We start from the raw sequence: 13,639 nt of genomic DNA on the forward strand, positions 1-13,639 counted from the left end.
TTCACAGTATCTTTTAGTAAAACATAATAGTATTTAGATTCAAGTGGCATTTTATTCTTCATAATGAAATTTGCAAATATTCTGACATTAAAGAGCCTTTTGACACATTGGAGTGGAGAATTGTGAATCATCCAGCCATCCACAGGCTCACTACTCAAAACAAAACTCCATGCACAGTCACAATACAAACTCAAAATGCTCTCCACACAAGCATAATTCAACAAACTTGAAACATGCACACACATGCTTGCACACTCACACATGCACAAACACACACCAGGGTTTTATAGGGACTACTTTTCTAGTACAGATCTTCTCTTTATGAAATTCAGCTGAATATGCAAACCCTGCCATGCACAAAAGTTGACACGATCCTTTTCCTTATCAATGCAGAACACATGAATTCACAGCGTTATTATTGCTGCTTTAATACTGTTCAGAGAGGTGTGTGGTCAGAACATTCACTCCTCAAGCTGCCACTTCCCTCTTATATTAAAAAGGTTTTTTACTTTTACAAGTGGTAATATTGTGGTCCAATGGCAAACCACGACAGTTCCTCTTTATATATTTCAAACAGCCTTTGACTTTCCAACATTAGAGGCTAGTTTGCTGTAAACACCATCAGGCGTTGACAAGAGGTATTGACACCATTCAAACTCTCACATGAGTCTTGAAATCAAAAAGCAGCCCAGTGTTAGTCTCAGTCATTTTCGGTTGTATTTTACAGGGACAGCCCACATTACAGACAGAAATTTCTCTATTAAGTTGAATAAGATTTGTTTATGAATTCCAAATGCTTTTCTTTTATGTTAGGCACAGATCCTGTACTGGCAAGGCCAGACTTTTTTTATATCTTTTCAGTAGAAAGGTCAGCCAGCAATCTACAGAAATTTGAATTTCACCACTTATGAAGGGCTGCCTGTATTGCTCGCATTGCTTACATTGCATACAAGCCAGTTATACATACAGTTTTTTTACCTTAGTAATTCAAAATCAGTCCTTTGCCCCCAATCGCAGGAGGGTAATGTTCCACCTGGGATTGAAAACATAAGCTAAGAGCCCTCACCATTGCAACACACTGCAGACCTCCAAAGATCAATGTAATAATGGGATACTAATCTCAGCCACTGAACTTCAGACATGTGATATCCATTCATCGTACCAATGGCCTCTTCTCTTGTCAGTTTCAATTACTGCGGATGCGTCTCTGGCTGCTTTGTGCTGGCCATGCACTTTACTTGGAAAATCTCGAAGGCTGCAACAGTGAGGCATATTTCCTTGGTAATTTAACAAACCAGCTGCACATAAGAAGACCATGCAAGGCAATTTCAGGCGCTGCTATTTTACTGCATTATTTGTTCATAGGCGACACAAAGCAGGCTTAGCATCCAAGATGAAGACTGGTTTTCTCAGCGGCACATTGCCTGAGCAGGACTGTGTTTGCTTCCTCCAGATCCATAAAGAACCCTTTTCCCCTGGCAGGATACGGAAGTAAATATTCCTTGTAAGACCAGCACAAGCCCTCTCAGGCATTAAGATATAGCAGCGATTATGTCCCCCCTGGTTTGGGGATCAATGAGCCTGTGGCTGGCACACATCGTTAAAACCGTTAGGCAGTATGAGCGGGTGTACGTGTAGCAGCATCGATGCAGCTCAGTCTATAAAGTACAATCAATCAGACCGCTTCGGTGAGTGGCAATACGATCAATGGGGGGGAGAAGTGGGATGGGAAATGGTCATCATGCAGAGGGAGCAGGCAGTATATATTGATGGCCTTTTGAATTTTACAAGTGTCTTGAAGAATGACCTTTACACGTTGCCTTTGCCCTGCCTCCACATACATACTTTCAACCCCTCCATTCCCCGTCACATGAGCATTGATGAGAGAGGTGCAGATACCTCTGCATTGGGGTAACCTCCACATACTGCAGGGACCACACTCAGTGGACCAAAACAGGCTTGAGATACAGCAATTCCAGAGGTCTGGGTTGTGTCATGATTTTGCTTATTTAGCTACATCTTTAACTTGTTTTCCCTTTTTAAAGAGAGGAATCTTACTACAATCAGGCCTGTCTTGCCAGAGGTTTGAGTCTGTGGTTTTGTATCTTATCTTGTACTTTTTAAATGATATCTTTTACTGCCATAGCCCTCTGGATGAAACCTGACAAGTCGGAGCTAATCAGGGAAAAAATGGAAATAATGTGCACCAAGTAGCACTTAAACTGACAGTGAGACCTCAGCACTGTGTGCGTGTTGCCGTGTGGCTGGTTTCTTTAGTGTCAGCCTTAGGTCCTCAGGCCTGACCCTGCCCTGCTTCTCCAAATCCTGCCTTGGTGTCCTACTTTTACAATGCCCTCAGAGTCCAGTACTGCGCAACTTTTGGAAGTGCCAGGGAGAGAGGGTGTAGATTTGTCCCAGCCGCATCTTGCCACATTGTGGAGATTTGTGAAGTCATAGTGCTGACCATTTATTTTTATGAGTTGTTTATTAGATATGGTGTTTGGTCAGTGGGTTATTATCACTCCCACTGATGTGCCTGATTTTTAAAGTATGGGAAGGAAGGATCATGCATCTCCCTTTATCACTTTGTGTCTTTCTATGTTGATAGATCACTGTGAAAAACTGAGAGATATAAGATGAGGATCTGATAGTGTTGAAATAGAAGCTTGGGGAAAAATATATATTGCAGATATGTTATCAGATTTAAGACTGAGATGATAAAGCTTTTCGGTGGTGAGGTTTGAGTTTCTCTCTGCACATTAGCATCAGTAAGGACTGTGTGATAGATGAGAGAGACAGAGGCTGATACGAAAACACTCTCAGGCCCTGTCTCAGTCTCTAGTACAGATGAATCTAGTACAGATGAATCCAGGCTGAGGCCTGAGGGTGGCTTGTGTGGTGACTGTTAGCAGTTCCTGGGAAAGTAAGTGGCTGGGTTGTGTAGTGTGGGGGCTACACTCTGGCTATGTGTTGCATGGACCTGGGTTCTGGTGACACAGCCAGTCTTGGGACAGTCCCTCTCTAGAGGCTAGAGAGGGGCTTAGCAGCTCAGTCAAGACAATACCAGGGCCTAGTGACCGGAGCTCTGGCAGCCAGCTCGGAAAGTTGGAAAAGCCAGAGTGATCAAACAATAGTTCTCATTTTAACTCAAGCTGTGCCACAGTGCTACGGGTCCTTCTTCTCTACCTCTGTGACCTACGTTCGCCACATCCAATCTGCCTCACATTCCCAGTGTAAACAGTTTCTAGAAAAGGAGGGCAGTCATGCAGGTCTGGCCAGTGCTGACTCCTGGCCTTAAGCCCAGATTGGAGGCTAGCTCATTTTCTCTCTGATCAGTCATCCACAAACTGAGGAGCCACCAACAGCCAGCCTCTGAAAGCTTACTCTAATCAGGGCCGGATTGAGTTCTGTGCAAAATACTTTCGCACTATTCACTTGGGCCTTCTGTTAATGTGGTGGGCAGCAGTGAGAATCAATTAGACCCTGTCTCGGCAGGCATCCGTCATTACATTTGGCGGGGTGATTCACTCACTTCATTTGAGTTTGAGTCTCCCTCCGACATCATGAAAAAAAGCGCAAGGCTTTACAAGATCAGTAAGATAACTAGGAGAGATCAGCGTTGTCTGTCTTTGTTGATGCATATATAGAGCTTGTAACAATGAATGGAGAGGCTGAGGTTTAATTGCAGTTGCTGGTATCTCAGTTTTCTTGACAAAGATGCTAAATATTTTACACTGACATTAGGGGGGTATGCAAGGAGATGGGAGTGTTTTGCAAGGCCTGAGTCATCTAATTGCCTGTATTCCCCCTGGATCTCACCGTACACGGTCTGTAACGTCCTCACTGTTTTGTCTTGGACTTTTTCCAGAGGAGTCATGTCGCTATTACTGAGAAATGTACTATACAACTTTCAAAAGTTTCTCTGCAGAGAACTTCCTTTGGTCTCTCTGACCTGAATTTAGCCCACTGTCCTAAGATGGACTAATGTGGAGAAACAAAAATATGTCCTACACATTGACCTTTATGTTTCTCATCAGCAACCAGGAAGCACTGGAAATTAAGCTTTTTGACACAGACATTTCACTTTCATATACTAACAACCTTTACAACTGTCACTTGATTATTTGTCTGCTCACCCACTATTTGACAAGCAACAAACAAAATAAATAGATCAAAAAGTATGGGAGATTTTAGCCTATGTATTATTCAGTTAAGAAGGCAATGAAGAGAAAGTGATGCTGTGTGTGAATGCAGCTTTTCTTAGCGTGATAGTGACAAGGATGTGTCTGCTGACAATTGGAGTGATTGATGATGCTGGTAACTCAAAGCTGTTCTGTTGTATTATCACTAGAGTTAGGGACAGGTGTTGTCCTTTCCTTCTGTCTGCCTGCCTTCAATAGCCCTGACAATGTTGAGCAGATCTGGCTAAGGGATAGAAAACTGAATGTGTGTGCGCATGTGTGCGTGTTTGTTTGTGTGAGTGTTTATGTATGCGAAAGGGCACGTATGTGCATGCATATGTGTGTGGACATACAAATGTGTCTCTGTCAAGGATCAAAATGTTTATGTGTTCGTGTGTGTGTATGTGTGTGTGCGTGTGTGTGTGTGTGTGTGTGTGTGTGTGTGTGTGTGTGTATGTGTGTGTGTGTGTGTGTGTGAGTGTGTGTGTGTGTGGATAACTGTGTGTTAACATTGTTATGCGTGTGTCTATATCCATATATGTGTGTGTGTATGTATGTGTGTAGGTACGCGTGGGTGTGGATGTGTCAGTGTGTTGTGAGAGGTGTGATTGGCAATTGCCCACACTCCCCTGATGTCGCTGTGCTGAATTGCAGAGGTGGGCTGAGCAGCTGCCTGGGAGCCTGCTGCGGTGCTCAGAGAGCGGGTACACGGTGTAATTATGTCTCAGTCCCAGAGACGGGCCTGTTCAGATGTGCATTTAATGGAAAAGAAGAATCAGCACTTTTTTAATAGCTGTCTAATATTCCAGCAGTAGAAAACCAGAACCATTTAACCTCTTAGTTTCTGCTAAGCTGTTTTAAAGTGAAGCAGGCAGTATTTCTATTGATTCTGGCCAGCTGTTAAAGGACAGACAGATTGGTACAGTGCACAATGGCTGTGTCAGAGGTTGTAAGCGACAGTTTCCTGCACTGTTTGCAGGAAATGCTCACTATATTATGGCAAAGTGTGGACCAAGCAAAGCGCAGTCTTGCACGGCCCACCCCTGAGGAATGATCCATGATGTAGGACTCAGTGCTTTTTATTTAAGTGGTGAAATGAAATAACAGCAATGAAAGCACTCAAATCAATCACTCTGACTTTAAGGTCAGTTTTTCTTACATGCGCTAAATATGTTTGTTAATTTATGTGCATATTAATTATCTTATAACATGTATGACAATATTATAGCACATCCACAGCCATTCACTGGGCGGTTGTTCTCCAGAGAGTGCATGTGGAGGGTCAGGATCGTGATGGATTTTTAGGTGTAGCACACACAAATGAAATGAAATACACACATCACGTTGTAAGCTCTGTGCACCCAGAGCACCTTTGGTCTTGTACAGAGCAGTGCAATTTGCTTAATTACCCATGATTACATACAGTGTTCTGGATTGCCAGTGTTAATGTTCTGTTAAAGTACAGCCCCTCAACGTATTTCTGGATGCGGCGCCTTCAGCGTAGCACAGCTGGGGGGGGGGGGGTCATTCTGTGGCACATCCTCAATGAGCCTTTTAAGTGAGTGAGAAGGAACAAAAGACTGCTACTGAACACAGTGATGTAGGCCAACGTACTCTAGATGCAGTTAAACAGAGAGTAGTGTCTGGGAGTGATGTCAGTGTGCGCTGCAGACTTGGAGGTTGACCTCTCTCTTCCATGCATTAGCAAGGTGCTGCTGGCTCACAGAAGGTAGCACATCAGGGAGTTTCTCTTCAGCTGAGGCGTATGGAAAAGCGTGTACATATCTAAATGAAACATCTTTTTCTCTCTACCTTGGGTGGCTTGTGTTTTGAAGTTTTGAAGTTTGCGTAATATCTACTTCTGGTTCATTTCTTTTTGTGTTTTTTCCCTGATTTTACCAAACGTTTTGTGACCACCAGTTTTACCTTTTAGCTTCGTCTCACTGGTGTATATTGTATATATCACCTCACGGGTTTTAAGAATCACTCTGGCTGTTTTACTCTTACCCTGGTGGAACATAGTTTGGGACAAGCACATTAAGTGACTGAGCCACTTGAGAGCACTGCTTCAGATTCATTTCATTGCATGGCTGTGTTACCACCACTCTATTTCCCAATCAGCAGCTGTGCTCCACTCTGAAATAGGACCCCAGAGTTAAGTGTTTATTGTGAGTGAATGTACTACAGAATGTTGTGCTTTGTGTGTCTGTGTGTGTTTTAGGTTTGAAGCCTCTTGGTTTTTATACCGTTATGTATTTGGTGGGAGACTGCTGAGGGGGATTGGGGAAGATAAGACTGGAGCGTTTGTGTTTGGCCGCTTGTCCTGTGTGTGTGTGTGTGTGTGTGTGTGTGTGTGTGTGTGCTTGACGTCTTTGGGGTTTGACACTGTTCTGTGGTTGTGTGAGAATATCGAGGGGGGGGCTGGGTAAGTTGACGCTCCTGCCTTTGTGTTTGGTGGCTTGTCCAGTGTGCGTGTGCCTGACCATCAGCAGTTGTAATTCAGCATTAATCTCACTCCCTTCCATTTGAGAACAGCTGAAGTGGCAGGAAATCAAATTTCCAGCCCATTAACCCCCGTCACGGTGTGGCGAGCCTGATTTATTACATTGCAGCGCATTTTTGAGTGTGAACATTATCTCAGAATAAATCAATCTGTACCTCGGAGGGGGCTCCGGGATGGGAGGGGATGGGGTGGTGTAGGGGAGCAGAAGAATTTGGCATTTAGGGTCCCATGATTTAGTGGTTATGTATGTGTGAGTTCAGTTTGTGTGTGGGGAAGGGGCAGATCTCAGAGTAACCAGTCTTTGCCGAAATCAGTCACAGACAACCTTTAACCCACCTCTGATGCAGGTCTTGGAGGCTATTTGTAATGATTTCAGAAACAACTGTGCCGTTTGGCCTCTTAATCCTCTGCTCAGTCATATGAAAAATGTACCATCCCAGCAAATACACAAAAAAACCACAATGAAAAAAGAAAACAGTAAATGGGCTTTCACATGATAATTAATAGGCTCCTTTGGCAAGTGCTTATGTGTTCTATATTATTGATACATTGTGCAGTTTTCTGTGTTCCCATATGGGAGCTACGATGGATGTTATTAACTTATATTAGACAGCAAGTGGATCATTGCTGTTACATTGCAGATTATAATCACAAATGTGATCTCAATGCCTTGCTACAATGCAGACAAACTGGAAAAAAAAGATTTCTATGAGAAGGAATGTGTGACAATACACACAGGTATAAAGAGGATTTTACAGCCCCTACTCATCTGAGTTGCATTGTGTAAGCTTTTTGCAGAAGATTTTTACTTATTTGCTTTGTATCGGCCGTGAAATTGTAATTGACGGTGATATGTGTGATCGGGGGGTGGGGGTGGGGGGGGGGCTGTATTTTGTGGCGCATTCCATCATACGGAGATCAATAGCGAAGCTTAAGGATGATCATTACACTGATGAGAATGAATGCTGGGGATCAGCTGAGAGGCTGTTACGACCGGGCTGCGCAGCCTTTTGGGAAGCATTTGCACAGACGGCGGTGTGTGCCGAGCGGGTCCCGCTCCTCTGGCCTTCCAGCGCTCCGGGCCTTGCTCTGTGTATTTTCACTCCGCTGTTTATCAGCTGGCTCTGCGTGAACAGCCCGACGCTGGGGAGAGGGGATTATAATATTCATTCCTCTCATTAATACCAGTTAAAGTTGATAGTCACTCTGTTTGGGTTATGGACTGCGGGCCAGCATCGCTGGCTTCCCTGAGGTTCACCGCTGCAGCTCATTTCTCTGATGGGAGAAACAGTCCTGCTCTTAAGAGTGGTGTTTACTTTCCCCCTCATTGAGATAGATTGCTGTGTTGTTTAACATTGACATCAGCCGTGGCACTGTTTACACTGTCTGAGGAGTGTACAGACCCTTTTAAAGCGGTGGCAGATGAAGACTTAGATCAGTCTTTAAGTTGTGAATGTGTGTCCCCTCTGTCTGACTGCACTTTGTGAAGATGTGCATTGCCATTATCAGGGTGAGGGCAGTCTGACCGTCAGTCTGCCTTGGGTTAAAAAGCCCCCATTTGCTGTGTAATGAGGGCCATACGGTGACATCGGTGCTCTAAGCCACAAAAGCGCAAAAGTCCAAGCCTTCTTCTTGAAAACAGGCATCTCACTACATGCATACAATTTCAGACAGCCCCCTCTACCAATACCCAACACACACACACACATACACACAAACACGCACACACACACATTTACACACACAATCACACACATATACATACACTCACACCCCCTCTGAAAGACAGACGGGAAAGAAATGATTTATAATGAGCCGTGTCTAATGGATTGCCCTGGCGCTAGTGAAATTATGAAAAAAATTTAATTAGCCTTCAGCGACCCTGCTGTCAGGCTGAGGCCGTCTCCCCCCTCCCACCTTCCTCTGCTCTCCCCCCCATGGAGGCGAGAAAGCGGGGACAGCCTCCGCACGCTCTGCCTGGCGCCGCCACCCCACCAGCCCCTGACACCGGCCAGCCCGGAGTGGAGGTAATTAGAATTTAAATGTGTGCCACTTGTCATGGCAGAACCCTGATGCTCCCATTTCCTGGGCTCTCGTTTGTGAGAGCAATCAGCACCCTCTGCACATCAGGGCCCTAATCACCTGTCCCCGCTCCGTCTGCAGCTGTGCAGGGGTCGCAACTCCCAGCAGGGGCCCAGGGGATGATGTCACCTTGCAGAGCACCACTGAGCAGAGGGGTGGAATCGGAGAGATGACGGCATGACCGTCCGCAAATCCTTGGTCGTTAAACAGGTTACGCAGTGGGAATACAGCTCTGTTGGGCTCGCCATTATCAGATTTCACCTTGCTCAATTCAATTTCAATTTGAAGGAAACATTCATATTCCTGTTGAAATTGTTGCCTTTTTTCACCATTATTAATGACACAGATTATCTGGCAGAACGTTCCTGTGGAAGTGTGTGCAGGGAAATGCTCAGCCTCCTCTCCCTGAGAGTACGGCAAATTATTGCTATTTCCTCTCCTTCCGCTCAAGCTCCCCAATGGAACACGGAGCCTGTTATTTCAGCAGGACCTCGAGGCGCTGTTCGCGATGTGGCACGATTTGGAGATCCAATCAAAGTGCTGCGCTAATGGACAGTTCAGCACTCAGATGGGCAGACAGCCTCTGAAAGGGTTTTTAGGATGATGGAGTGGGAGAAAAAGGTGGGACTGCGGCTATGAAAGGTTGCTCTGTGTGGCTCAAGTGTCCAATCAGCACAGGAAAGGTCTAAAGGCAACTGGAATGTGAACGTTTCCATTTCTCTCTCCCGTGCCCATCCTGAAAGAATGTGACGGTGGGTAAATGTAGATGTCTGCCGTATGGGATTTAAACTCTCTAAAAAAAAACAGGGAATGGTCTTGAATTTTTTTCATATTGAGACCAAGGTGGTAAAATATGGTTGGCAAGGATGAAATGTAAACATTGTGCAACTTTGCTCATGATTCGTAGCTGTCTCCTTTCAAGCTCTGAAACAAAATTGCCCCCAGAAAATGAAAAAGCTGAATGTTTTTCAAGGACCTCTGTGGGTAGTTGAAGAGAACTTGTGTGCTATCATTCTCCCCACATCTTTCTGCGATAGCCTTGTATTTGTCATGTTGGAGAGCACCCTCTGTTGATGGATGACCTAAGCTCTGTATTTCTTTGATTTGGCAAAAATTTTCTTTATTTTGTAGATCCTTAGCCTCAGTGTCTGTGTATGTGAATATGTGTGTATTCATGGATGTGTATACATATATCTAGGCATGTGTTTGTGTCTATGTGAGGACACAGCAATGTTTATATGTCAGGCCTGGAACAGAGCAACACCATCATTTTCAGCCTCCTTTTACTCCCCCCCACTTGCGTTTAAGTGCAGTCACACATAATGTCCTGGGGGAGTGTGCCCAGCATCTGGGCTTTTGGGCTGGCCCTGTTTGAGCTCAAGAGGATTTAAAGGACTGTTTGTGACAAGGACAAAGAGAAGCTTGGATCAAAACAAGCAGCCTGTGTCTCTGCTGTGCCTCTCATTTCAGCTTGTTTTCCACTCCCCGCTGGCCCAGGTGTCCGTGTGCTGTGTAGAGTTTCTAATTCCACACTCAGACATACGATCCACTCCAGCTGCCCCTGAGCTCAGCTTCAGTGTTCAGTGCTTTACTCTGGATCCGAGGACACTCCCACTTGGGATCCCAGCCATGCCCTGATGCTGCCTGGCTCTGACATGTCTTCAGCATTAAAACAGATCTCATCACAGAGAGCTTATGACTTGACTCAGAGTGACCAGCCATGGTTAAACCTGCAATGATCTTACAGCACCTCTCCATTGATCTCAAGGACTTGGTAAGGCAAAAGCTGGCGTTTTTGGTATGTGTCATCAAGCAGTCATGTAGTCTCCACAGACCACAGAAGCCTGATGGAACAGCTCAGGTGTATGAGGACACAGTGCTGCTGACCTTCTGAATGCTTGTCTGCGTTTCTATGGTATTTTGTTTGTTCTCCCTGCACTACCCTGGTATTTATACACGCAGTGCTCGTGTGCTGGAGGCTTTGTGTTCCCTGCTGCTCCATGGCCAAGGTTGACATTTCTAAAGGTAACACTGAAGATAGGTCAAGCACAAAGTGAATGTCAGGGGCCATTAAGGCTCGGCATGGTGTAACTCTGAAGTAACAAGCAGGCTTTCAGGAAAGTGAGAGTTCTGCACTCCCTGGGTTAACCTGGACCTCTGAAGGCAACGGAGGTTGGATTGGTATGGTGAGCCCATCACCACATGTATTAGTCACCCCGAATGTGGAGGATTAGCCACTCATCGAAAATCGCTGAGCACAACTCATAAACGGGGCAATGTGCATCTGCTACTTACTATTAGGCTTAATGTCAGTCTGACCTTTAAGGTTTATTCAGATGGTATTAGGAAAGATTGAAACAGCCTGGCTACATGCACAACCATCTAACATTCTATAAATAGCTGCTGCTGGGGTGAGGAATTGGGTATTGGTGCATGTAATGAGAAGGTCTAAAAGGAGGTCCCCACTGTATACAAGGTGCGAAAATAAGAGAATCGTTGGGTGGGATGATGGTACAGTCCATAAATAAAGTTGGAAAGAGTCCGGCGTGCGTATGCTGGATCCGTGAGGGGTGTCCAATCAGTGTGGAGTGAGACAGGTGACAGGTGGAGATTACTGTAAGCTCTCCAGAGAAATGACTGAGTTTTACCGCGGTGACTGGCTCTGCGGTAAATTAAATGGAATATGTAAAGACATATCTGGGGCCTGTGGTCATCTGTGCGTAGCACAGGACAATTGTTATGGATTTTCCACCTTGGGAACAGTGAAAATACAAATTAAATGTCATGCAGGAGAATCACTTTTTCCAGCTGGCTTGAGACCATGAATACAGTGTTTCTTCCAGTTGGAAGCACTCTCCTGTAGCAATGTACATATGTATTTTGCTTTAATACCTGCAATCCACTTTACATGTTCTGCAGTATGTATTTTGCTCATTTTCACCTCTATTTAGTTAATATGATAATGGACAAAGATCTGACATAGCTCCAAAAGACATTATGAGTTGGGAAAGGTCTCTCTGCTAGACCATATTCCTTATGGTGGTCTCTATTAATATATATAATTGCAGCAATCAGCATGTGTAAATGGACTACAGTACATAAATGGAGCCATGAATCTTTGCGTTAGCTGCTGTAGAGTCTCTCCCTCTGACCCTAATAGTGGGGCCATTCAGTTTAACAGCACATTCCCCTGCCCCAGAACGTGGATCTCACACAGTTAGGTGTGAAAGCATGTGGCTGCGTCCCTGAGGCCCTGCTCTGAGATTGTTTCCTGTTGCTGTGTAATAAAAGGAAACTTCAGAACCCGTTAACACATGCCCACTGAGTACAGGGAGGCATTTTCTACACTGGCCCCTGAGGTCTATTCCCTCTGCAATATGCTCAGAGAGTATGACAAATACGCCGACTGATAAGACACGACGATGTTGGCATATGAATATCTGCATGCGTAACGTGTAACGTGTTTATGCACGCCTCTGTTTATTTTTATTAGTACAAACGCATATTGACATTACACGTTATAAAAACACATTTACATACTTGTTCATCTATATGTACATGCTTCGTCATGTCCATGCACACACACAAGAGTGTGTGTATGCAGTGAGTGCAATGTGTTGGTGTGAAAGGTGACTGTTTTTATATATAGTGTGTGAGTGTGTGTAAATGCGTGTTGTGTGCGTGTGGATTTTGCCTTTAGAGACTCCAGTGTCATGCAGGTGTTAAGAGAGTTGTGTCTCCCCTGTGTCAAACTGTCACCTTTTCAGTCCTGTCTCTCACTGACAGCTCACCTGTCCCTCTCTCCACAGATCTGACTACGACCTAGAGTACGACTGCTACCAGGATGACTTCTATGACAGGTACTGTCTTTTGGCTTCACTCTAAACCCTGGGAGGGTTTTTTTTAGTGTTCTCTGTCTGAAAAGGACAAAGGAAATGTTAAAAAAAGTGGTTTGCCTGCCCCTGTCTCCTCTCCTGTCTGCTCTTTGATCTCCCATCACATCGAGGGATTTTTAGCCCTGGATTAGTTTTACTTTTGAAATCTCTGCTTGTTACTGTTCACAGTTGTAAAAAGCTACCCTTGTGCCGTCTTTGTATTTCATGCCTATGATGTCATATGAAAGAAGGTAACACTGAGATGTCACTGTACATCATTTCTTCAGTATGTTCTTCAGTCATTCATTCATAGTTTTTGTATAGCGGTTGACAGTGATATTTTGTAAATGTTTGTGAACAGACGGAGCAATGAACAGACCTGTCAAAAAGGAGGAAGAAAAGTATGAGCAATTTCCAAAAGAGTTGCATAAACAGCCATGTCTGCAAAGAGACCCACCACAAATAATGTGTTTAACTGTCAATCAAGAGACAACTGAGCACTGTGGTAGGAGATTACCTTTGCGGGACTAGCTGTTTATGTTTTAACTTCTGTCTGAGACAGATTGTGCTGCTGGGCCTTAACAGTAAGGACTCCACTGGCTTCCTAGAGATGAGACTGAACCTGAAAAAGCAGACAGAAGATAAATCAGCAAGGGCTCACATCCTGTAATTGTGCTCTTGTGTTAAAAAGTTGTCAGCCCTGTCTGAGAGCCAGCTCCTCTCTCTCTGTTCACCTCTAATTGCGTGTGTCTCATCAAAGCCTGTCACTGGCTCCAGATGGCTCTCTGACACATTTTGGGGTAATTCAGGCCGGTAACGAACTGCTGTGTCAGGCCTCTGGGTACAATTGCAATGGAATATTTCACCAGCCTTTCAGATGGCCTACAAAAAGCTATAAAATGCAAAATATCTGATCTGCTCCAGTAATTCTGTGGAATTTTCTGAAGATTCCTTTTTGTACTAGCACAGAGACACTGGAGCAGTCTGCTGGCGATAAC

At 44.7% G+C, this 13,639-nt stretch overlaps 1 protein-coding gene across 1 annotated transcript in view; it reads left to right on the forward strand.

Annotated features, from left to right (window-relative positions):
• LOC118782462 (RNA-binding Raly-like protein) overlaps nt 1–13,639 on the forward strand; it is a 47,835-nt gene that overhangs the window by 22,374 nt on the left and 11,822 nt on the right. The window contains exon 3 of the mRNA XM_036535831.1: nt 12,576–12,626. Coding sequence (XP_036391724.1) covers nt 12,576–12,626 — 51 coding nt within the window. The remainder of the gene's footprint in view (nt 1–12,575; nt 12,627–13,639) is intronic.

The sequence above is a fragment of the Megalops cyprinoides genome, chromosome 8 (assembly GCF_013368585.1).
Source record: "Megalops cyprinoides isolate fMegCyp1 chromosome 8, fMegCyp1.pri, whole genome shotgun sequence".
Lineage (NCBI taxonomy): Eukaryota > Metazoa > Chordata > Actinopteri > Elopiformes > Megalopidae > Megalops > Megalops cyprinoides.